General features: G+C 54.4%; 1 protein-coding gene across 2 annotated transcripts; it reads left to right on the top strand.

Moving 5' to 3' along the window:
• On the top strand, positions 1-25,557 carry LOC129517742 (proto-oncogene tyrosine-protein kinase receptor Ret-like). 2 transcript variants are annotated; one of them, XM_055337826.1, is made up of 18 exons: positions 1-263; positions 1,190-1,348; positions 3,505-3,749; positions 4,969-5,164; positions 6,456-6,655; positions 9,124-9,382; positions 10,111-10,236; positions 10,782-10,892; positions 11,431-11,553; positions 12,535-12,791; positions 16,065-16,212; positions 17,713-17,820; positions 18,813-19,027; positions 19,113-19,235; positions 21,184-21,254; positions 22,531-22,668; positions 23,771-23,870; positions 25,378-25,557. In XM_055337826.1, exons 1-18 carry the CDS (start codon positions 65-67, stop codon positions 25,555-25,557), a joined length of 2,958 nt encoding a protein of 985 aa, XP_055193801.1. In that variant the 5' UTR covers positions 1-64. The 2 variants fall into 2 exon arrangements, with proteins under 2 accessions (XP_055193801.1, XP_055193880.1); XM_055337905.1 differs by lacking the exon at positions 1,190-1,348.

Below are 25,557 nucleotides of genomic sequence, written 5' to 3'. Positions count from 1 at the left end.
ACTGGGACTCTACTTCTCCAGGGATGCTTATTGGGAGAAGCTGTATGTGGGCCAGCCATCTGGCATGCCCCTGCTCTATGTCCATGCCCTGCGGGACATCCCCGAGGAGGTGCCTAGCTTCCGCCTAGGCCAGCACCTTTACGGCATCGCCTACCGTGCAAGGCTGCATGAGAACGACTGGATCCGCATCGAGGAGGACACAGGCCTTCTCTACCTTAACCAGAGCCTGGATCACAGCACCTGGGAGAAGCTCAGCATCCGCAGTAAGGAAGCTGCCTGACCCCACCCTGTCTTCTTCTCTCACAGCCCACATCACACCCACACTGAGGCTCGGGAAGGTGGCTCCTGTATGATCCCTGCTGTGTAAGAATGAAGGGTGAGGTGCAAACATAGGGGAGTGGCCACTATCCTGGGGCTGAGAGAGAGGACCCAGGAAAGAGTCCTTATCACTCTGGCAGAGATCCAGACCTTGTTGGAGAAAGAGCCTCCATGATGGAGTTTGCTGGAAATTCCCCCCTCCAGGTGCTGGGAAAGTCTGTCCTCTGTCTATGGGTGTGTCTCTGCAGTGGTGCCGATGAGGAAAGCCCTTGGGGAGGGTTGGGGAGGGTGAAGACCCCCCCCCCCATGCAGTACTGTGCGGCATGCAAAGTAGAAACCAGCCTGGCAAAGCTCTCCACCTGCTATTAGACCCAGGACTCAGGGCACCCCTCTGAGGGGGCAATGATGCAGTAGAGGCTGGTGGGGAGAAATAGGAGGAATAGTAGACCCCAGTGCTCAGAGCACCTGAGGGAGTGGTATTTGAGCTGAGACCTGAATGACAAGAGAGGCAGGCCTGTGAGGCACCCAAGGCAGAGGGAGCAGAACCATGGGACCATGAGCAGAGACAGGCACCAGGTCTAGGGCAGCTCAGGGCAGGCAGGAGGTGGCCAGGCAGCGTAGAGAGCCCAGTGGAGCCCTGTGGACAAGGGTGAGGACTGGACTTTCCACCAGCCCTGGAGCTCCTGCCCCCTCCCCTGCTGGTATGGTGATGCCCCACCAGGCCTGACTTCTCTGTCTACAGATGGCGGCTTCCCTGTGCTCACCATCTACGTCCAGGTCTTCCTGTCATCTGCATCCCTGCGTGAGGGCGAGTGCCAGTGGCCAGGCTGTGCCCGTGTGTACTTCTCCTTCATTAACACCTCCTTCCCAGCTTGTGGTTCCCTCAAACCCCGGGAGCTCTGCTTCCCTGAGACTGGTGTCTCCTTCCGCATTCGAGAGAACAGGCCTCCCGGCACCTTCCACCAATTCCGTCTGCTGCCCGTGCAGTTCCTCTGCCCCAACATCAGCGTGTCCTACAAGCTCCTAGAAGGTGAGTGCTGACCTCGCAGAGTGACCCTTGGTGCTGCTGTGTGCCAGGTATGGCACCGCCAGCTCTTGACAGCCATCTGGTATACTCTTCACCACCACACCATCCTTTCATTTAATATCCCAGAAATATTTCTTGTGTGCCTGTCATGAACCAAGTACCGTTCTAAGGGCTAAAGATGTGACAGTGAACAAAATAAGTCACAATCTTGCCTGCCTAGAGCCTCCATTACCCCTGGGAAGTGGAGGCCATGCTCATGCCAAGGCAATGGAGGCGATCTCTGGAACATGCTAGTTGGGAAGTAAAGTTCCAGGAATGTGGAGTGGTGGAGACTGTGGTCTTCTGTGCCCTGGCTGGGGAAGGGAGCACTGGAGCCAAGGTGGGAGGGCACCAGGCAAGTTGCGCTAGCCCCTTTGATCGCTGTGGCGGGGCCACTGTGTGGCTGGACTGGGGAGAGTAGAGGCACATGAAGATACAGAAGTTCCTGAGGATTTCCCCTTGAGGGACTGGGGAGTCATGGAAGGCTTATAGGGGGTGGCACTGACAAGACCTGCCTTACCCCTAAAGGATTATTCCAGCTGCTATGCTAGGAATGATTCCGTATGGGCAGGGGAGGGTGGAAGCAGGGTCACTACCTGAGAAATCCCTAAGCAACAGAATGAAGACTGGAAGAAGGGTGGAAGCCACAGAGCAGCGAGAAGCAGGTGGCTTCTGGGCATGTTTTGAAGGAAGATCCAGCATGATTCCTTGATGAGTTGGATGTGGGTGTTAAGGGAAAGAGGGGAGTCAGTGTGGTTCCAGGATTCCACCTGAGCAGCTGCAAGGGCAGCCAACTTGGCCACAAGATGGCCCTGGGGAGGCTGGCCAAGGTGAGAGCAGGCAGTAGATCCCGAGGGAGTTGAGAGAAGCCACATGAACAGATCCATGACAGGAGGCACCATCGAAATATCCAAAGCAAGGAGGTGGGACACAGAAGTCACACTGCTAGCCCGGGGGACGTGGATTCACAGCAGGTTTAATTGCATACACATGGCAATGATGTTAAAGCAGATCTCAGTAAGGTAAGGAAAGGAGCCATCCACTCCCCCAGCCTCCTTCCATTTGCCCTGCAGCTGGGCTAAATGTCTTTGTGCAAGGTTGTCAGCCACACATCAGGTTTAGCAGGCTGCCCTTCCTCATGAAGATTACATAATTAAATTTTGTTGAGCATGTGTTTTGTAACCATAAACAACAGAGAGAAACATATGATAAGCATTTCCCAGGTGTAATTCACATATAATATGTGGCTCTGATGTGAGGGACCGAGGGATGCTTGCTCTCCCATGCAGTGGAGCTGACATAACCCTGCATGCTTGGCTGTGAGGGTGGTCAGTGTGGACCTTCAAGCCTTCAGCATTTCCCCCTTTTTCCTGAAGGATGAGTTATTCCTGAAGGATGAATTTCAGGACAGGCTTGGATTGAAGAGTGTGCTATCACGACTGGTCCTCCCCTCACCAGGTTGTGGGAAGATACACGAATCACTGACCATATGGCAGTGCCTAGTGAGGAGCAGGCATGTTAGCCTTCATCTATCGTGTCTTCTGGTGAGGAAACTGGGGCACAGAGAGGCGGAACAACCAGTCTGGGATCACACGGCCAGGAGGTGTAAAGCAGGGGTACAAAGAAGGCAATTGGAAGCATTTGTGTGTTAACTTCCAGTCACACACTAAAAGTCCACCGTGTTTGTTTTCAGATGGTGGAATAGTGGCTTTATTTCTCATGTTCTCTAAAATGAGCACGTACTAGTTCCGTAATTTAAAAATCGCCTGTTTTTTTTTCAAAAGCCAGCCAGTGCTAGGAGCTGTATCTCTGGGCCTACAGCCTGGTTGAGCTGGTGTTCCCCTCCCCCATCAGTATGGAGGTGGGGAAACTGGCAGGCACAGGAAAAGCTCATTAGAGCACAGTCATCACTGCATACAGGTGCTTGGAGCTCTGTGCCCCTCCCCCAATCTGGAGCCGGGGAGGAGGAGCTCAGGGCAGGGCTGGCATGGTCCCCAGCTTGGACCCGCAGAGCCCCCCTCCCCTGCAGCCACTCCTGGCGGGCCCAGAAAAAGACAGCTAGCTCACCCTGATTCCTGGAGGGAAGTCATGTTGGGGTTCCTGGTCTGCTTGGTGTGTAGGTGAGAATCTGCCCTTCCGTTGCGCCCCGGACAGCCTGGAGGTGAGCACGCGCTGGGCCCTGGACCGTGAGCTGCGGGAGAAGTATGAGCTGGTGGCCGCGTGCACCGTGCGCGTCGCTGCGCGTAAAGAGGAGGTGGTGATGGTGCCCTTCCCCGTGACCGTGTATGACGAGGACGACTCGGCGCCCACCTCCCTCGGGGGCTTCGACACTGCCAGCGCCGTGGTGGAGTTCAAGAGGAAGGAGGTGCCTGTCTGCCTCGCCTGTGCTTGTGTCTTGTCTGTCGTCCATCTGTTGGGCCTCTGCCACTCCGCCCACCATCTATTCTGGGTCTGTTCAGGTCCGTCCGTCTAGCCATCCAGCCACGTGGCTGACCATCCTTCCAGATATGTGTCTTTCATTTGCCGGCCCAGGGCTTTCTTGGGGCTTTCTGCCTGTCTCGGGGGTAGCAGAGGAGAGGGGAGGCCAGCCCCGCTGGCCTATGACAGTGTCTGGGGACCCTGGATGCCTAGCATGTGCCTGACCAGGCTGTCAAGGCCAAGCGCTTGCATCAGGTACCGGGGCGCACCTGTGCCGCTGCCGGTAGGCACAGCGGTGCTACCCCGCGGCGGGGAGAGGACAGTTGCCCAGGAGGGCGCTCCCTTCCCCCGCTGTCAGCCCTCACTGGAGGTCTCAGAGAGACTCCTGAGCGGTTCTGGCTGGGATCTCCCTGCACGGCTCCGCCCACCGCGGCCTGCCCGGGCGCTGGTCCACACTGGTGGAGCGTGACTGCCACCTGCTGGGCCTTGGGCGTCCTGCAGCCGGCCGGCGAGGGGCACAATGGGAGCTGGGTGTTACCTGCCTCTCCACGCACCCCGCACCCCGGGTGCTGGTTTGGCGGATGGGCTGGCGGGAGGAAAGCACAGCTCATTGGTAAAGACCCCATAAGCTTGAAAGGGCTTGCCTTGGGGTAACAACAGAGTCTAGTTAGCAGCGAAAGCAAATATGCCCTGTGACTGCTCTGAACTTTTCTTGTGATCCCCTCCCAGCCTGGTATATGGAAGGTACTTGGAAGAGAACATTCTGGTGTACACCGGGGCTTGACTCTGCTTCTGCCAACTATCTCAGTGTGACAGAGAGCTAACCCCACCCTGGGTGGCCTGGCCTACTGTTCTCCTAAGGGACCTGGTAAAGCCTGTCAGCAGAGCACCTGGACATCTGCTTTAAAAGTCTCTTCCTACCGGAAGTCTGTAGATGCCTATCACACCTGTTGCACAGGTGAGACACAGTGGCCTAGGGATGGTGACTGGGCCAGACTTGCAAGGGACCCCATGGGAACTCTAACACAGGTCAGTCTGTTGTTAGAGTTGGCTCTGACTACATAGCTTGGCCCACCGGTAGGGCATGTGCCCTTCTGAAGTCTCAGGCTCCAGGGTCTCAGAGGGGTCCCTCTCACCAGCTCTGACTGGCATCCTGTTGTCTGCAGGGCACTGTGGTGGCCACAATACATGTCTTTGACGCGGACGTGGTACCAGCATCTGGGGAGCTCCTGAGGCGATACACAAGTACACTACTCTCTGGGGATGCCTGGGCCCTCCGGACATTTCGTGTGGAACACTCACCCAGCGAGACCTTGGTCCAGGCCAATGGCAGCTTTGTGCGGGCAACTGTGCATGACTACAGTAAGAGGGGCCAGGCATGGCCTGGCTGGGCCCCCTAGGGAACTGGCAGTCCACTCTTCCAACAGCACCCTACACACACAGACACCTGTCCTGGCCTCTGAGCCCCAGGCTACAGATCCTTCCACCCTACCCAGCCCTTCATTGTCTTTACTGGGCTCACCTTGGCCACACTGGTGGGTTTTTACAGGCTTTCTTCTCTCCTTGAGCTGCCTCCTGGCAGATGGACTTCCCAGGTCCAGGGAAGTGCTGACTGTGCCAGGGCTCACTGCCCACTACAAACAGACATCATTGCCTGGGGCCTTCCTCTGGCCTCTGCTTTGTGGGCCCCCAAGGTGCCTAAGTGCTTGGGGATTATTTCTCCCTTGTCCCCATAGTTCTCTATTAGTAGGTTAGTATATAATGGCAGCTCTGTGTGCTTGAGTCAGAGGATTCCACAAAGATTGTCCTATCTGGCTTCTGGAATGTACCACAGAACTAAGCTCCAGGGATGCATGGTGCTCACCTGCAGGTTGGGGCACCTTCATCAGCTGCCTTGCCTCCTCCACCCTGTTGCCCATATTTTTCTAGAATCACCTTCCAAATACCCAACTTGCACTTGAATCCTTGTTTTGAGATCTGCTTCTGAGGGATCCCAGAACCGCTGGTACCATTACCCCTTTGTGCCTGGACCTATCCTGTTTGTTTCTCATCCTCTCCACCCCCATTGAGCCTTTGAAAGTCTCCTTGCCTGTACAAGGGAAGATGTTATCCCTGCCCAGGCTCACTCATTGTATACAGCATGTGTACGAAAACCTCCCCTATCGTTCTGTCTCTGCAAAACTAGGACCATAGCCGTGGCATATAGCAGGTACAGAAACGTGCAGGCTCCAGGCTCTGGAGGAATGGAGGCCAGTATAGTCTTCCCAGGGCCTCAGTGGTGGTAGATCTTTATCTTGTGTATGCCTATACCCCACACATACATACTCCATGTACACATGTAGACCCTATACACAACGCACACAGACACCCCACCACACATGTACCTACATACCACACATAGGTACAGGTTACCTCCCAGCTATGAAGGGTTCTCTTGGCTTCCAGCTCAGCACAGGGCCAACATTTAAACAGTGGTTCTAACTTAACACCACCTGCCAAGTCTGTTATCCACACAGCATAAGTGTGAAAGTCTGTGTTTGCACACATGGGTGTGCATGCTAGGCATGTGGCTGGGAGGAGGCCCGCAGTGGCATGGAGCAGTGGTCCTAGGCCTGCAGCAATTAGGGAGTCATCAGTGTGCTCCCACCCACAGGGCTGGTTCTCAACCGGAGACTCCCCATCTCGGAGAGCCGCTCCCTGCAGCTGACCGTTCTGGTCAATGACTTGGACTTCCAGGGTCCCGGGGAGGACATCCTCTTGCTCCACTTCAACGTGACGGTGCTGCCTGTCAGCCTGCACTTACCCAGCGCCTACACCTTCACTGTGAGCAGACGGGCCCGCCGCTTTGCCCAGGTGAGCCTGCAGCCCGATGCCTGGCCTGGGAAGAGGCCTGCAGGGGCAGAGGACCCCCGATGGGAGGGCACTCTGTTTAACAGATTGCAAGCAGGGCTGGGGTTGAGAGACCCTCCTTCCCTGGAGTGAGTACACAGAGTGGCCCAGGGGGAGCCATGGGCACAGGTCTGGGGAAGCTGGACCATGGCGGAGTTGGTAGAGTCCTGGGCAGGGGTGGTGGGCACCAGGGGTCTCCTTTTTGCCCTCTTCCATTCTTATCTTTAAAACGCGTTTTGTCCTAACATAAGAGCAATGCCAGCTAGATCTACATATGGTAGACTTAAATCTTCCTGGTAAATTATTTTTAAATTTTTTTTTATTATTTATTTATGATAGTCACAGAGAGAGAGAGAGAGGCAGAGACACAGGCAGAGGGAGAAGCAGGCCCCATGCACCGGGAGCCCGACGTGGGATTCGATCCCGGGTCTCCAGGATCGCGCCCTGGGCCAAAGGCAGGCGCCCAACCGCTGCGCCACCCAGGGATCCCTTCCTGGTAAATTATTAACCAGAAAGTGGTTTGTAAAAATACGGGCCTCATGTGGCTCCTTACGTTCAAAACCAAATTTTCATTAATGGAATTTGCCCATCTGTAAATGCAGGCAGTAAGCAGTGGCGCCCTCTGCGGGGAAAGGCTGGGAACACTTCCACTTTACCTGCTGCAAGTGCCTTTACTAGAGCCTGTCTTGTGTTTGTCGTTGGAAAACAATGAGAAGTGGAAAAAACATAAAGTAATAAGTATCCATTAAAGAAGACAAGGGACGGAGAGGACTGATCCCTTCTCACCCTGTCAGCTAGTGCTTATCATTTTGATACAGTTCTTTCTAGAATATTTCTCTTAAGGACTTTTGTCATTATACTTGGAATTGCAGCATGCATAGGACTTTCTGCTCCTTCCTGATGGAGTGGCTTCAGACACATCCCCTTCAGAAGGTCCTGCTTAGGGCTATTTCCAGTTGTTCCTGTCTCTGTGGTTGGTTCCCGTGCCCCCTCCAGCCCTGACAGACACCCAGGTCCAAAACACAAAGGACCCCACCCTTGGACATGTCCCAGCTCCCTGACCTGCCATCCAAGGTCTTTTATGGAGGCAGAGGTCAAGAATGGTGAGAGGTGGCAAGGCAGAGGGGCCCGAAGGGTCTCCGAGGAGCTACTGAATGGGAACAAGCACTGCAGAAGACGTGTACTCCAACACCCTCAAAAATCATAGGGACCTGAGTCCCAATCTAGCCTCACCCTCACTGTGATCTTTCACCCCCTCTCCAGGCTTTATGATTGTAAATTGAGGATAGTGGCCTGGGCAATTTGGAGGACCACATGGGGGAGTGGAAGCCAGCACACTTTATATGGGGATGTGCTGGGACAGCCACCATCCACGAGGTGGTTTTGCTGTGGAGTCAGGCCTGGGTATAGAGGAGCATGGCTCTGCCCTGGGCCTGAGCAAGGCTGAGCAGGGACCTGCTAAGTGGCCGCAAGCAGAGCCTCACCCTGCCCCACCCCTGCCCTCTGCCCCCCAGCCTTAACTAGTCAGAGTCTGGGTTTAAGCCTCTGAAACTCTCATTCTAACTCAAGTGGCCAAAGGATAGAAAGGAGAGTTTCAGCTGCCCAGCTCCAGGACCCAGCAATGGTACTACCAGCCTAGCATCCCCAAGAGAAGCATCTTGTCTTTCCCAGGGCTTCCAGCCACAGTCCCAGGAAGGCCCCCTGGAGTGTAGGACAGGCAACTATGGTACATGAATCATGTGGCCCCCAGTGCAGTGCTCTCACTGCCCCGGCAGGTAGCCTGGGCAGGGGGTGGAGCACCCTAGCCACTTGGAGTAAGGGTGGCAGTTGGTGGTCCCCAGAACAAATGTGGCCTGGCCAGAAGAGGTGAGGGGAGGGACCCACTCGGCCTTCATGTCAAAACAAGTGAGTGAATAAAGAATGAGCTGGAGGGATCCCTGGGTGGCGCAGCGGGTTGGCGTCTGCCTTTGGCCCAGGGCGCGATCCTGGAGACCCGGGATCGAATCCCACATCAGGCTCCCGGTGCATGGAGCCTGCTTCTCCCTCTGCCTATGTCTCTGCCTCTCTCTCTCTCTCTGTGTGTGTGACTATCATAAATAAATAAAAATTAAAAAATTTAAAAGAATATATTAAAAAAAAAGAATGAGCTGGAGAAGGGGCATCTCTTGAGGCAGTCTCTAAACCGAACCTCAGTCCCTGTGTCCTTTCACCTCTGGCTCCCAGGAGCAGGGGTGGGCGGTGGTGTGATGGACGGAACCAGGGCCAGGCAAGTAGATGGGTCTGCCAGTTCCAGGGGCATGGAATACAGGGACTTGTCATTTCTGGACCTGGTAGGGGACTGTTCAGGTTTCAGGCTGCCAAGAAGCCCCTCCGGCCACCAGCACAGGCCAGTGCACCACCCAACTGAGGCATTCCCTGTGCCCCATGCCTAGATTGGGAAGGTCTGTGTGGAAAACTGCCAGGAGTTCAGTGGCATCCACGTGCAGTACAAGCTGCAGCTCTCCAGCGCCAACTGCAGCATCCTGGGGGTGGTCACGTCAGCCAAGGACACCACAGGGATCCTGTATGTGAATGACACGGAAGCCCTGCAGCGGCTCGATTGTTCTCAACTCCAGTACACAGTGGTGGCTGCCGACCGGCCAACCGGCAGGCAGACCCAGGCCCTGCTGGTCGTCACTGTGGAGGGGACATGTGAGTACCAGGGCCCCATGGAGGGTCAGGACAGGCAGGGTGTGGTAGAACTACGGACTTTTCACACACAGAAGGGGCCAGGCCTGCCCCCCTTCGCCTATTGGTAACGTCCCTGAGACTGCCTGAGTATCCTTCCCTATAAAGTGAGAATAACAGTGCACCCTGCATAGCCAGGCTGGGAGGATAAAACAGTGTAGCCCAGAGTGACTGCATAGTAGATGGTCACTACTCCCCATCACCACTGCCCATGCATTCTGTCCATGCACTTGCTTCAGGGCTGCCTTATAAAGCACAAGACCCTGGTTAAATTTAACCTTCAGGTAAGGAACAAGCAATTTTTTGTTGTACGTCCTACGTAACCTTTGCAGAGTCTCTTAGAAGGCAGACTTCTAAGGGTGTCCATGCGGTGTTAGAGACACAGTTACACAAAGTGAGTATTCGGTGTTTATCTGAAATTCAGGTTTAACTGGCGTGTGTGTTTTTGGCTGAGTCTAGCCACTAGCCACTGCACATCCTCCCTCCATACTTACCCCACCTTGCCATGACTGCGGTCCCAGCCCTCTTCTTCAAGGGGCCCCATCACTGCCCTGTGTCCTAGTGCTAAGGCACTCCTGCCCTTCTGGGCTCACCCATGAGAAAGGCTCTACCGAGGCTTCTCTCTGCCCCTGGATGCTGGCTGGACACTGGGTCCAGGCCAGCCCCCTCTGACCAGTTTCTGCCACCTGCAGATGTGGCTGAGGAGCCAGGCTGCCCCCTGTCCTGTGCAGTCAGCAAGAGACGGCCTGAGTGTGAAGAGTGCGGCGGCCTGGGCTCTCTGACGGGCAGGTGCGAGTGGAGACAGGGAGATGGCAAAGGTAGGCCCCACACAGAGCCAGGCCTATGGCCAGGCAGTTGAGAGGGGTAATGGTGGCTGAGTGGAAATGGGGTCCATGTGGGCCTGCTGGCCGCTATGATGGCCCTCCCTTCTGCACCTCTGTTGTCCAGAGCCCTGTCCCACTTGTAGTTCCTGATGCAAGGAGAGGGTGGGCATGAGTGCAGAGTATGAGCAGCACAAGGACATTCAGGCTCTTCATCATTGTGGGACCGCAGGGCCCTTTGGGTTTGGGAAGGTCTGAGCCAAAGTTGGGATGTGCAGGAGACAGAGAGGCTCTAGCTGGAAGGCCCCAGGCCAGGCCATGTGGCCCCAGGCAGTAAGACTGGTACATAGACAGCAGCCAGGTCCACACTGTGCCCTCCACAAGGATCCCACTTATGGAATCTCTGCTCCGGCCTCAGTTTGCTCCTCTGGAGGGGTCAGAGTTGGCCAGGGAGGCCCTGGGATGCCGCCTTCTGGCTCTGGCAGTCTGACCAAGGCGGGTACTCCCAAATGGTAGTGACTGGCCTGCCGTGTGTATTATAGGGATCACCAGAAACTTCTCCACCTGCTCCCCCAATGTCAAGACCTGCCCTGATGGCCGCTGCGATGCTGTAGAGCGCAGGAATGTCAACATCTGCCCCCAGGACTGCCTCCGTAAGCAACCACTGGGCCCACCAAGTTCAAGGGCCTGGCATGGGTAGGGGTAGCCAGCCAGTGGGAGAGGCTTGGACTCCCACCCCTCCTTCAGCCAGACCAGCCTCATCCCTGAGTCTCATATACCAAGACTTTCTGACATTTCCTTGGAATAAAGGGCTCTGCTCCATCAAAACTCTGGAGACTGGTGCCCTGACCCACACTCTCCAGTGTCTCTCTGGCCAGCTGACTTGGGTACAGCTCCTAACCCCTGATTCTCCTGTCTCCCTGCTGCCCCTTCTGTGCTTTTGTAAAGTAACCTCAGCAAGGACCCTGGGCAGCCTGTGGGTTCCTGCTCCCATCTGCTGGTGCCAGGGACCTGGACTGGGGGCAGACTGTGCTGATTCCTGCCCAGGTTTCCCAGATTTCAGAGTTCACTGCCCTCCCCAAGTCTGAGCATGTTGACATCATGTGGGGAGGGACCTCTCATGTTTCCGCCTGGGTGGTCCTGGTTTGTCCAGTCACACCAGGAGGCTTAGTGGGCTGCATCTGTCACCAGGGGGTGGCAGCATCATCGGTGGGCATGAGCCAGGGGACCGCTGGGGGATAAAAGCTGGCTTCGGAATCTGCAACTGTTTTCCTGAAGAGAAGAAGTGCTTCTGCGAGCCTGAAGACAGCCAGGGTGAGTGGGTAGTGGGGGCACTGCTGCCGGGCAGGGCTCCCCACACCTCCCTGAGCCCCAGTGAGCCAGGGAGGAAATTGCAGGAAAGCAGGTGAAACCCAAGAGACCCTCTTCCTTTCCTCTGGGCCTCGATTCCCCAATCTGTGTAGACAGATCTAGGTCAGGGCCTCTACAGAGTGACTTCTGGCCCAAAGTTCTGTGACTAAAGTTGGGCTGGAAAGTTCTTCCACAAAAAAAAAAAAAAAGAAAGAAAGAAAGAAAGAAAGAAAGAAAGAAAGAAAGAAAGAAAGAAAGAAAGAAAGATAAGAAAGAAAGAAAGAAAGAAAGAAAGAAAGAAAGAAAGAAAGAAAGAAAGAAAGAAAGAAAGTTCTTCCACCAAATAATTCGGCATCTACTCAGATTGTCCTTGCCCAGGGCCTTGTCTGGGCCCCAGCACCATAGATCAGAACCCCCGCCCCTGCCAGCCCCAGCCTGCAGATGTTCCTTCCATGCTAGCAGGTACAGTGGGCAGCATGGGCCTGGGCACCCGGGGAGCTTTCATGACTGAGCCCAAGGATTTTTTCTCCTAGTTGAGTTGTTGCTGCATGGTGCTAGGTCCAGAGCCACTTTCCTTCCCTCTCCCAGTTTCATAAAGAAAATACTGCCTCCCACCAGTGCTCCAGGGCCAGCTGGCTTTGGTGCAGTGTTCCACGGCCGGTGCAGTCGTTGCATATGCTGCCTCTGCTGTGTGACCTCAGGCAGGCTGCTTAAACTCCCTGGACCTCTTGGCCCTTCTGTAGGAGGGTGACAGCAGTCTCTGTAGGGCAAACATAACGCACAGTCCCCGCCAAATAGTCAGTGCCGTGTGAGTGTCTGCATGTCTCTCACATCCTGACGCCAGCAGCACTTGCCAGCTGCTCAGTTTGCCACAGCAGCCTTCCAGCTGTGGATCCTGGGGCACCCTTCCGGAGCGCTGCCCCTCACAGCCACCCCTGCCCACAGACCCACCGTGTGATAGGTTCTGCCGCATGGCGATTGCAGTGGCTGTGCTCTTCTCCTTCATCGTCTCCATGCTGCTCTCCACCTTCTGCATCCACCGCTACCACAAGAATGCCCACAAGCCGCCCATCGCCTCCACCAAAATGACCTTCCACCGGCCCGCCCAGGCCTTCCCAGTCAGCTGCTCCTCATCAGGCACCCGCCCGCCCTCACTGGACTCCAGGGAGAACCAGGTCTCTGTGAATGCCTTCAAGATCCCGGTGAGGCTCTGAGCAGGTCCTCGCCATTAGAGTCCACCCTCCTGGAGGCCCTGCAGGTGGCTGCCTTCCGGCCTGGGGAAGCTGGGAGGTGTGGGGAGGGGTGCACAGGGCACCCTGATGCTGAGTGTCCTGTAGCCCACAGGCAGCTAATGCATCCACCCACCAGGAGGATGCTGTGAGCAACCCCCCCAGTCTTCGCGGAGCTGCCTTCTAGGGAGGGCAGCAGGCGGAGGGCTGCAAAGGCACAGGGGCAGTTTAGCAGAGTGGAGAATAAGTGCTAATTTAGTTGGACTGAGATTTGGGATGGTGGGCCTGCCATACCTGATAGGGCATGGTCCTGCGGATGCCCCAAGAACTGGGCGGAGATCCTGAGGAAGCCTGTGGGCTTTATTCTCAGAGGATAGGACCCTGGGGCTTAGGGGTTCAGCAGAGGAAGCCTATATTCTGCCTTCATTTCTGCAGGCTGCTCTGTGGAAACATCTATGGGGTGGGTGCAAAAGTGGGAGCCCTATGATGAGGCGCTCTCCTCATCCAGGCAAAAGATGGTGGCGGGCAGGGGCTGGACCAGGGTGGCAGCAGTGGGGAGGGGAGTTCATCTGTGGAGTGAAAAAAGAGGTGCTATGGGGCCTCTGGTCCAGCTGTGGAGGAGGCAGGCCCCAGGATTCTGTAACCAGCTGCCTGATAGAGAGTGCCAGCCAGAGCCAGCAGGCTCCCATCCCCTTCTCCATGGGAGGGCCTGGGCCCATAGTTACTGGGTACTCCATAGAACCTCCTCCTTGCTAGGCCTGCCATCAACCTGCCCTGCTTCTTCTGTATCCCTGCTGGCAACTGCTGAGGAGCTGGAAGCCAGGTTCTTTTTTAAAATCTTTAAAGATGTTATTTTTTGGGATCCCTGGGTGGCGCAGCGGTTTCGCGCCTGCCTTTGGCCCAGGGTGCGATCCTGGAAACCCGGGATCGAATCCCACATCGGGCTCCCGGTGCATGGAGCCTGCTTCTCCCTCTGCCTAGGTCTCTGCCTCTCTCCCTCTCTCTGTGCCTATCATAAATAAATAAAAATTAAAAAATAATTAAAAAAATAAAATAAAGATGTTATTTTTTCATGAGAGACACGGAGAGAGGCAGAGACCTAGGCAGATGGAGAAGCAGGTTCCCTGCAGGGAGCCTGATGCAGGACTCGATCCCAGGACCCCAGGATCACACCCTGAGCCAAAGGCAGAGCTCAACAGTTGAGCCACCCAAGTGCTCCAGGAAACCAGGTTCTTAAGAGGGGCTGAGAAGATGTGCATGTGAATAGAAGCTCCACCCCCAAGGCCTGGCAGGGAACATTGCATCTTGACTAGAGCCTCCAAGCAGAAAATTCAGGAACCACTGGCCTTTGGCAGTATCCAACCAGGGCTAGGAGGTGGCTAAGGTTTGTTGGAGGTGCTACCCAAGGGTGCTCACCCCTTAGTGTGGGCCTGGGCCATGGGAGCCATTCCCACTGGTGGCAGACACTGCAGCCTCTCTCCTAGCTTTCCTAGTTCCCGTCGCTACACAGATGGGATGTGATCCCTGTCCTGTAAAGCATCTCTGCCACCACAGCCAGCCTCTGGGATGAGCCACTTGATTCCTTTATAAACCCAGGCAGTGTACAGTGAGGTACACAGGAAGGGCAGTGCTGGCAGGTGCTTGTACAAGTGAACATACACCACCCTCCGCCTACGCCAGCTTGGGCCCTCAGCATGGAGAAGCCAGAGCCTAGTCTGCAGCCCAGGGCCTACTGACCAGCTCTGAGGACACATTACTCAACTGCTTGATCTTAGTTGTCTCTTATATAAAGCAGAGAGAATTTTTAATGTCCCTAAAGAAAATCAAATCAGTGCTATCCACACATGCTTAGTGCAGTTTCCACATGCAGCGAATGCCTATCCAGTGCAATGGGGAGGAAGGACACGAGGGTAACAATGATGATGTTGTCGACTCCACCCCTGACTGTGGGTTCTTGCAGAACCCGAGACAACACCAGGATGCCCAGGAGCTGGCCAGCAGGAGCCCTAGATACAGTGCTGAAAGGAGGTCACCTCTGCCCACAGGGCAAACACAGCTATACTTGGGTATTGGAAAACATGGCTCTGCTTGGCAGGGCCGGAGGACCCAATGGTGTCATCTGTGGGGGTCAGGCGAGTCTGGCAGGGTGCATCATAGCAGCACCCCCAGGCCACACCCACCTCCAGCTGCAGGGAGAGTTGGGGCAATAGATGCCCAGTGCCGGCACATGAAGGGAGGTTTCAGCCTCCCTGGTCAGAGTTCAAAGATTTGGGGCCAGGCTGGGGTCTGGGAAGATGTCCCAGAGTAATCTTTTCTTTTCTTTTTTTTTTGTAAGATTTTATTTATTTATTTGACAGATTGTGCGCGCACACAAACAAGTAAGCAGAGTGGCAGGGAGAGGGAGAGGCAGGGTCCCTGCTGAGCAGTCTCTGATGCAGGGCTGGATCCCAGGACTCTGGGATCATAACCTGAGCCAAAGGCTCAACTGACTGATGCCCAACTGACTGAGCCACCCAGGCACCCCCCCCACAGTAGTCTTGAGTGGGATTTTAGTAGGAAGGCAGGATGGGTAGAGGGGAGCATGGTGGCAGGTGGATGCAGGTTCAAGGAAATGGCCAGTCCCATGAGAGGAATAGCCTCTTCCACATGTCAGGATGGAGGCTTCCAACCCCCCTAGTGATATCTTTTCTGGGGCACCACACAGAAAAGGACGCTTCCATCCATAGTTAGGGGTCCTGTTCTGGGAGGCAGCATAAGCTGCTAATGCCAACAGGGTCCTAGGAATCTCTGGAGAGGACAGATTGGGGCCTAGTCTGTAGGACATCAGTGGCTTGTGGACAGTACCAGGAAGCTTGGGCTCAACTCCCAGGAAAGACGCCACACTCCTATGTGAACACCCCCTACATCCTTAGTAAGCCCTAAACTCCTTGTTTGAGAAACGAGGACATGGGCCAGAGATGGCCAAGGGCATGTTCGGTAGACTGGGGACAAGCAAGGATCCAGGCATCCAGAGTCCAGGCCATTCTGTGGCAACGTTTATCTTTCCATAAGGTACAGGTCCTGCCCAACTGTGAGGTCCCACTCTCAGTGCAGGTAGATGACCATTGCCCACTAGTCCAGGTGGCAGTTTGCACACGAGAGCTTGTCCATTGGAGACTAATTTATGAGTTTGTCTTCTTCTTTTCCTCTTACCCTCACCAACTTTCTCCCTTCTCCTCTTCTTCCCTTTCCTCCAACCCCACATAGGAGGATCCTAAGTGGGAATTCCCTCGGAAGAACTTAGTTCTTGGAAAAACTCTGGGAGAAGGTGAATTTGGAAAAGTGGTTAAGGCAACAGCTTTCCAGCTAAAAGGCAAAGCAGGATACACGACCGTTGCCGTGAAGATGCTGAAAGGTACCTGTCCAGGCAGTATGCACAGGTGGCTCTGGAGCCACCCTGACAACCAGGGTGTGGCAGCCAGCCTAGGGCCCTCTAAAGAGCACCCCCCCCATTGCTATTCTTGAGTGGCTGCATTCTGGAGATGCCCCCATGCACCATCACAGATAACAAGGGCCAGGGTAGTCCCTGGAGAAACAGGGCAAGAGAACTTTTCATCACTGGGAAGGTTCTAGAATGGTGCTGTTTCTGCACCAATGTTGGGTAAAGATCTGAGTTTTTTAAAAATTAAAAGGCCTTTTGGTTTTGAACTGACAGCTCTTCCATCCCGGTCTGCCCCATTCATCCCTTTCAACCAGGTGCCCCTGTGGTCCTGGTGAAGAAGCCACCTGTAAGGCTTGGCCCCTGTCTCTTGGGGCCCTACCTGGCCCAATTCCCAGTGGCCCCCAGTGGATGTGCCCTGCCTCTGAGACCGGTCGTGCCACAAGTCTGACTCTAAATGGGTACACACTCACCCATATACACACACACTCACTGGTGTTTCTGAGCAGAGACTGGGTGGATGGCCCTCTTCCAGGCCAGGAGTCTGGCTCACATGGACCAAGGGCCCAGTGGCCTTGCAGCGGGTACAAGTCGGCAGGTGCACATGAGAATTCTAGTGCAGCACTCAGGGCTACACTGTGCAAGGTGCTTGAATCCTTACCTAGGCCTCAGACTGTGTCTTTCTGTGCTCCCCCCTGAAACCCCACACACTAAGGGGCACACTGAGACCAGCCCCAGGCCACCATGTATGGGGCCCAGGACCCTCTCTCCCAGCTGTCCTCTCATTTCCAGACAAGTGTGTGGCCAGAGGTGGCGATGTGGTACAGCTCGGCAGTGAGCTGTGGGGCAGCTGCCCCAGGAGGCCTGCTTAGCCAAGGCTTCTGACCCCACATCCCTCCCCTTAGGCTTCAGCTCCTCATGGGAGCCCAAGCACAGCTCTGCTCACCCTCAGGATGCACGTGTGCACATGGCAGAGGCCACCTCTGTGAAGTCCCATAATCTCCAACTGTATCCAGGGCCTCACCTCCTGTTGAGTGCTTGGTCAGCAGCTGTTATAGGACATGAAACAGTCCTCTTACCTTCCCAGAAGGATTTATGAGGACAATGTCTGTGTACCACTGTCCTTGAAAGATGACAATTGCAAGGAAATATTACCACTTACACACACAGCCGGTCCTGGGAAGGTTTCCATAGAAAGACCTGGCTGATGTGGAAGTTTGCTCCTCAGGGTTATTATTCGCTGGAGGCAGCTGGAGGCATTTGAGGCTACTGTTGACCATCCTAAGGCCAAGAGCCCCAGGCAGCAGGGTCCTTGAGGACCTGGTCTAAAACCAAGTAGGCTAAAACCAAGTAGGCAAGGAGATAACCAGGGTCTGTGCAGACCTATGACGTGGATCGGGTGACCCAGGGGTGGTCACAAGAAGGGGCTTCCAGAAGGGATTTGTTGGCAACTCGCTATGTTTATGTGCATTTCAGAGAATGCTTCCCCAAGCGAGCTGCGGGATCTGCTATCAGAATTAAATCTCCTGAAGCAGGTCAACCACCCGCATGTCATCAAGCTGTACGGAGCCTGCAGCCAGGATGGTAAGGCCGGCCAAGGGACAGGCAGCTGCCCAGGGGAGGCTAAGGGTTCTGGGCTGCTTCATTCTTCCTCCTTCTCCTCCCTTGTCCTCGGTTGCTCCGGCCCCCACCAAAGTTGTGTGCATCCTCCTGTATGTTGGTGAGAGGACCAGGAGGGGCTGCTGCAGGACTGCTCGCATGATGCCTCTACTCCGAGGCCTAGGTGCTCCCTAAGCTGCTGCAGCTGCTCAGAGGTCTCTGGTGACATCCTGCTTTGTCAACACCATGTTCCAGGTGGAGCCCCAGAGCAGGGAGCTCTAGAAACAGATGGTGTATCCTGGGCACCTACTGGGGACTAGGCATACCATGACCCCCAAGTAACCCCAGCCCCAGCCCTGCATGATGGAGGCATCATCACCATTTCTCACCTAAGGACACAGGAGATTGGCCTGGTCTGTGCCACTTAAGAACTTCTCCGTGTGTGTGTGCTCCTGTGCACAGATGTGTGTGTTGCAGGTACGAGAGGGCATTGTGCACCAGGGAGAGGGCAGAAAAGATGCTGGTTGGCACCAGCAGGACTTGAGGCTGGGCCTGGGACAAGACGGCAGCCAAAGCCCTGTTGAGAACAGGGAACACGTGCCATGTGAGGCTTCAGATCCTCTGTCAGCCATCCCTAGCCTGTGCTGCAGCGAGGCAAAGGGTGTAGAAAGACATGACATCCTAGCAGCAGGAGTGTGCCTTTCAGGGGAATGCTGAGCACAGTGGCACCCCAGAAGGTTGCGCTCAGCAGCCCAGGGAGCCCACCGTGGCATGGGCAGCGTGAGGAGAGCAAGCCACACGAGTGAGCAGACACTGACACATGGACTCATGCTGCTTTGGCACCCAGGCCACTGGCATGGCTGTGTCCTTCTGCCCACTTATTGGTAGGATGCAGAGCCTGCCTGGGGACCCTGCAGCCTCCTCCCATGCTCCTAGAGCTGGCCGGACTTCTCACAGCCCCCTTTCTCTGCCCCCAGGGCCACTCTTCCTCATTGTGGAGCATGCCAAGTATGGCTCACTGCGGGGCTTCCTCCGAGAAAGCCGCAAGGCGGGTCCAGGCTCCGTGGGCAGTGGAGGCAGCCGAAGCTCCAGCTACCTGGACAACCCCGAGGAGCGGGCGCTGACCACGGGCAACCTCATCTCCTTCGCCTGGCAGATCTCTCGGGGGATGCGGTACCTGGCAGAGATGAAGGTGTGTGCTATGCCAGCCCCGGCTCCCCACTGCCAGCGATGGGGACCCGGGCTTGAGGGGTCCCTGCCTGTTGTCTTCCCTGCAGCTTGTCCATCGGGACTTGGCCGCCAGAAACGTCCTGGTGGCTGAGGGGCGGAAGATGAAGATTTCAGATTTTGGCCTCTCCCGAGATGTTTATGAGGAAGATTCCTACGTGAAGAGGAGCGAGGTACCAGGTCCTTGTGGGGCAAGGGAGGGCCCAGGGCTCCCCTAGCAGGGTGGAGGGCAGGGGGCAGGGTTCCTGCAGTGGGTAGGGGCAGAGCCCCTAGAACACCGAGGAGGAGAGAGCAGAGTTTTAGAGTATGAACTTCTATCCTCATCTTCAAACCCTTCCCTGATTCCTGGGTTCCCAGAGAGCCAGTTCAGGACCTCCCCTCTCCCCCAGGTCTCTTTCTTCTCTTCCTAAGGGCCATACCGACGCATTCAGAGGGCCTGCTAGGGAGTGGGGCCCCTGGGCTTCTCTTGCTTTTAACCACCAACACTGTGGAAAGTCACCTAGTGCTGCAGAAATGACAGTTCCTCCATAGTTGTTCCTCTCGCTTCCACAAGATGAAAGGTCCCTTGTTTCCTCTCTGTAACTTCAGCTCTTCACTCAAAGGAGACTGAAGTCAACATACCTGAGTGTGGCAGTCATTCTGGGCAGGGAGGAATGAACTGCTTTACAGGTAGTGGTTCCCCTGGGATGGCGGCCTGGGAACCTCTGGCTGGGTGAGTTTGGAAGGTTCACGGGGAGGCCCTGAGATGGAGTCCAGAGACAGAGGATAGGTTCTCAGACAGCTTTTTCCGAACCTCTGAAATAGGTGGTTGGGGACTCTTCTGAGGAAGTCTGCTTCGCTGTCTTGTCCAGCTCCCTGTGGCATTCCTCCTAACGCTTGTGATTCCACTGCCCTCTCAGACCTTCCCTTGCAGCCTTCTTGTGAAAGATGAGACAGGGCCACTCACAGGGCTGTTCGAGAGTCACAGCTGCCTGGCCTTCAGAATGAAACTGCACAAAAATAAAAAAAGAGAAAAAATTTAAAAAGTGGCTGCATACATTTCAGATCTGCTCTAATGGGTCAGGAGAAGCCCTGTGTTGCCACAGGCTGTGAGGATGAGGTTTAGTTTCTTCTGGGGTTTCCGTTATGACAGCACATCTCAGAACTACTAAAGGGGATGTGGAGAAGCCTCCTTTCTGCCCCGTGCAGAGCTGTGGACAGAGGCTTTCTATTGATGCACTGGTCCTCCAAGAATGGCCTGTGTCATGGAGCAGAGAAGTACCGGCATCCAAGCACAAGGGCCCCTAGAGAGTGCAGGCAGCAGGTAGTGTTGTTATGAACACATGCTCCCAGAAAATCACCCTTCATTAAGGATGTAAATCCTAAAAAATGCTTCAAGGAAAAAGAAATTATAGGAAAAGTTGCATTAAAATCCAACACATGCATTTTTGGCTGACTTGTGTCCTAATCCTTAACCTACTGAAAAGCTATTTGTCAAGTTGCATGGGAAGCCTTGTTAGGTCTGACCCCAGCACCTCTCCAGTGGGGGCACTGTGTCAGAGGATGCTCACAGGGCTTTGGGATAAAATGATGGGGAAAGAAGCAGCCCCAAAGCATGGAAACAGATTTCTTCCCTTGGGGTGTCTCAGAAAAGCCTTTAGCGTATTGGTTTGCATCAAAAGTCCCCAAGATGGAAGTGCTGGAAGTTGGTATCCCAAACTCATTCACCCTCAGAAATCGGGAGATATTGCTGCATGGTGTTGTTTGCCCACACATTGGGCTTCACCACCCTGGGCACCCAGAACCCTCTGGACCTGCCTGTAGGGAAGGGACCTGGCTGGTGTGAGCCAGTCAGCCAGTTTCTTCTCAGCAGGGATGTAGTGCATGACAAGCACGCCCTGTGTACCTGTGGGCAGGCCAGCTGACTCCCTCCAGTGTCTCAGCCATGCCAGATTAGAGTTCCAGACCCTCTGGAACTTGCTGTCAATTCTGTACCTGGGAGCACTCTGCATGTCGTTACACAGCATCCTTCCAGAGCCGGGAGTGCCTGGGACATGACCTCACCCTCCTCCACACCCCCAACCCCTGGTTCCCAGGGTGTTGTCAGAGCGATGTTAATGCCTTTCCTCATTCCCTTTATAGGGTCGGATTCCAGTCAAGTGGATGGCAGTTGAGTCTCTTTTCGATCATATCTATACCACCCAAAGTGATGTGTAAGTGTGGGTGTTGCTTTTCTGGGGTCAAGGTTACATGTATAATATGCCACAATGACTATCACGATGACTATCTGGGCAGCGTGGCTGGGACACCAGTGCCTGTTGGCTCATACCAACCATCTGCAATGACTGCTGCCCCTCCCTGCAAGCTGAGGGAGCTTCGTATATTCATTCAGCAAATGGCAGGGACCTGTGCAGTGGTTCTGAGAGTCGCAGTGGAGTGCATGAGAGCCATGAGCAGGTAACTGCAAATTCTGCTCACTGCTCCCCTTCCCAGCCCCTCCCTCTCCTCTTTGGGCATCTTCATGCCACCCAGGCCCAGCCAAGCAGTTCCCCGGCTGTGGACCTGAGTGTGGGCTGGGCTCAGGCAAGTTCCCCTGGGAGCAGAATGGTCCCCACCCACAAGGAGCATGGCCTTGAGTGAGTCCCAAACTGCTCAAAAAGTGAGAACTAAAAGTTGGCCTTCCAGGTCCAATCATAAGACCAGATAGCTTTCAAAAGCACAACAGACCTGTTACTCAGTATGCTGCCATCAACAGACGTGCATGTCTTGAATAATGTGAGCTGAGGAAAGGCAGCTCCTGAACAGTTCAAACCAGCGATGTTGAGAGTATGTGAAATGTTGGAAAATGCAGAGAACAGGGTAATGAAGACACTGGAAGTCACTTGGATCCCACTGCCTCTAAGTAGCTCCTGGCCTACATGGGCTTTCTAGTGTTCTCCTTATGTGCAGGCGTATGCTGTTGTTGCTCTAAGTGGGCTCATGTGACAATGCTATTTTGTAATGTGGTTCGCACTTCACAGTTAAATATTTTTCTATGTCAGGGCCTTTTTTCTTCTAAGATTTCATGAAAATTTCCAAGCCCACAGGAAAGGTGAAGGAATTGGTGCAAGCAGCCCTGGGTCCCATGGCCTAGATCCCCGTGACCTAGGTCCCTGCCTTGCACCTTGCTGCACTTGCTCAGCTGCTTTGTGCTGTCTCCGATGCTTCGGTGCATCTCCACAGGGCCAGCCAAGTACCCCTCGTGCGTGTGGCGTCTGAGCTTGGGCAGTGGCCCTGTCGGGCTGCAGCACTGCAGGGGTGAGAGCTGGGCAGGCAGACAGCTTACCCCACCTCCATTCTACATCCATCCATGAAGTCAGGCCCCAGATGGCTCTTTGCACTGAGGGCTGGTGGGGTGAACAGCTGCTGGGAGGATGGACATATCGTCTGCTGAGGGGAGGACACCGCTGGCCCAGGACAGCCGCTCACTGGTTGTCTCACTCCCCTTAGGTGGTCCTTCGGTGTCCTGCTGTGGGAGATTGTGACTCTGGGGGGCAACCCCTACCCTGGGATTCCTCCAGAGCGGCTCTTCAACCTTCTGAAGAGAGGCTACCGGATGGAGAGGCCTGACAACTGCAGCGAGGAGATGTGAGCAGGCTTTGCTTTAGCCCAGCCTCCCTCAGACACAGACAATATACTCATTCCCTCCCTGCTCCTGAGCAGCCCTGGACGCGAGCCCAGGGTGAAGCAGGTGGTAGATAGTAACAGGGCAGAGCATGCCAGAGGTCAGAGAACCACCACTAGGCACCACAACAGATGCTGGGGACCCTGATTCCATTGGGGACTGAGTGTGCTTCCTGAGGGTGTGGGGGAGATTTGGATGAGCGGCAATTGGGAAGGATGAAAGGGTGCTTCAGACCCAGGGAGCAGATGAAACCCAAGGCCTGTCCCTGCAGAATACTTGAGGAGGAGCAGGTAATTCAGAATGAGCCGACAGGTGCATGTTGGGGAGTCCCCACATGGAAGCACAGAGGTCAGGAGGTAGCAGACATAAGGACCCTGCACCACAGCCCAGGAGCCCCAGAGTCTTCACATATGGTGGTTCCAGCAGACAATTCTCAGAGGACAGGCTGAGAACACATGAGAAAGCGACCATCATAGGCAGAAACACACTGGTCCATTCATTCCACAAAATCTGTTGTGTGCTGGCTACCCTGGCTCAGGGCTAAATGAGGGAGTGCAGGTGCCATCTCTCTGGGTGGCCTGGTCTGGCAGGCAGCTGGCCCAGCGCACACCCACATAGCAGCCCTGGGGCCCCTGCAGCCATGCCATAGACCCAGAGAAATGAGGAAGTGAGGCAGGTACAAGACAGGTGATTGGAAGATATTTTGCTTGTTTATTTCTACAACCACTTAATATTTCATAAGTGTTTGAAGGACTGGCATTGCTCCCTCAGCCACCATAGTAGGCTTGGCATCCTATTAGCTGTTTTCTAATATGTCTGAAAAGGAATTGAAAACAAATCTCTCTCAAGGGAAAGGAGACTCAGAAGATGCCGGACCACAACACCAGGCACCCTGAGTGGGCCTAGTGACCCCGTAGATGCAACTCAGAGAAGGATGTCATGATGCAGAAATGGCTTTGAGTTTGAAAACAGAGCCTTCTGGGCTGAAGGCACTGTGCTGAGTGTGGTGGCTGTGATCGGGCAATCCTTGCAGGGTCATAACTGCCTATCTGTGCTTCCCTCCAGGTACGGTCTAATGCTGCAGTGTTGGAAGCAGGAACCAGACAAGAGGCCAGTGTTTGCTGACATCGGCAAAGACTTAGAGAAGATGATGGTTAAGAACAGAGTGAGTACCTGGAGCCAGTTCCTTGTGTTGGCCACCTGCACGCTGAACACAGCAGTGGGGGACTGCAGCCTCACCTCAGTTCTATGGAGGTCCCAGTGCAGGGGCAGAGCAAGGCCATGCAAAGGGAGACAGTCATGCTGCCTCCTGAGGGCAGCCAGCAACCAAACCCTTACTCCTTGAGCCAGGCCCCCTCTCAAATCATAAAGAAACCAAGGTTCTTCCCTTTATACTTAGAACTCTCCGCAGACAGATGTGGGAGGCAAATAATCCAAAGTCAAAATAATTTTTAGTAACGGAACATGAAAGAGTGGAGTTGAAGTAGGGGTTGGAAGTGGCTAGGGAGTAGTTGGGACCATGGCAAAAACAGAGGGGCACGTCTGAAGGGCCCCTCAGCATAGCCACATGTAATCTGTAGGAATATGAGAGCCAGAGTGTCAGGTCCTCTAAATTTTAAAGGATATTTGTGTTAAGATTCCCAGTCTCTAATGTTAATAACTAGTTTAGATTTCCAAAAGCTCAGTCTGCTCCAAGGAAAGCATATCTGGGAATCCAGATTTAGCCCGTGTGCTCCAGGTTACCACTCTGTAGGTAAATAAGAAAGCCAACAACTTTCAACTTATACTTACTGAGCAACTGCTATGTAACATATTCTGTCTCAGATGCTGGGGATACAAGCAAACAAGACAGGCACAAGTCTTGCTTTCAGGGTTTCATCTTTGCATTGACACATTTACTAAAAGTTGGCATTGCTTCATACACAATAACAAAGACGCATAGTGTAAGGTGCTTGTAATAAAACCTAACATCAGTGTACCACTGTTTGTGCCGAGCCTCCAAATCCTGTGAATATAGGGTTGCCTTAAATAAAAGTAATAGGTGATGCCAAGAGAGCCAGCCTTCCTAGAACAGAGCTGAGAAAACAGCCAGGAAAATGGTAGAACCATTCTTTACACATTTAACCAGGGCAGCAGCAGTGGCAGGCCCTGGGAAATCCTGCATTGAAGCTGAAGTGTATAGCAGTATCCTATGCAAAACCTGCATCAATGACTTCAGATTTCTGAGCCCTGATGTACTGTTCTAGAAGATAGGGGTCCTCAGAGGAAAGCTGAAAAGTGTCCAGCAAGTTGGAGACGCTTTTTGACACTCCCACATGAGTAATGCTAGAGTGAGCTGTCCCAGAGCCTTGGGTTTGGTAAACAGGCTAGGTCCCTGGTGCTGGGTGTGGTATACCACCATGCTGCAGAGACAGGACTTGAACAATGAAGGAGCACATTTCTCCCCCCAAAAAGGTGAATTTCTAGGGGAAGCGACAAGGGCTGTGGAACAGCACCAGTGAAGCAGAGGCTGGGGGAGGGGCTGTCTGGTGAAGGTTTCAAGTCTCCGGGAGAGGCCAGTAGGCCAGCATGGGGTAGGACTCAGCCAGGGCTTCTGCCTTTGGGTGGGGAGGGGCAAGGGGCAAGTCCAGTTGTGGCCTACACCAGGGTGAACAGCCATCTGTCTCTTCTAGGAATACTTGGACCTGGCGGCGTCCACCCCATCTCACTCCCTGCTTTACGACGATGGCCTCTCGGAGGAGGAGACACTTCTGGTGGACTGTAATAATGCTCCCCTCCCTCGAACCCTTCCCTCCACGTGGATTGAAAACAAACTCTATGGTAGAATTTCACATACACTTACTAGATTCTAG

This window comes from Nyctereutes procyonoides, unplaced genomic scaffold (assembly GCF_905146905.1).
Source record: "Nyctereutes procyonoides isolate TBG_1078 unplaced genomic scaffold, NYPRO_anot_genome, whole genome shotgun sequence".
Taxonomy (NCBI): Eukaryota; Metazoa; Chordata; class Mammalia; order Carnivora; family Canidae; genus Nyctereutes; species Nyctereutes procyonoides.
This window is presented reverse-complemented; position numbering and strand designations above follow the sequence as displayed.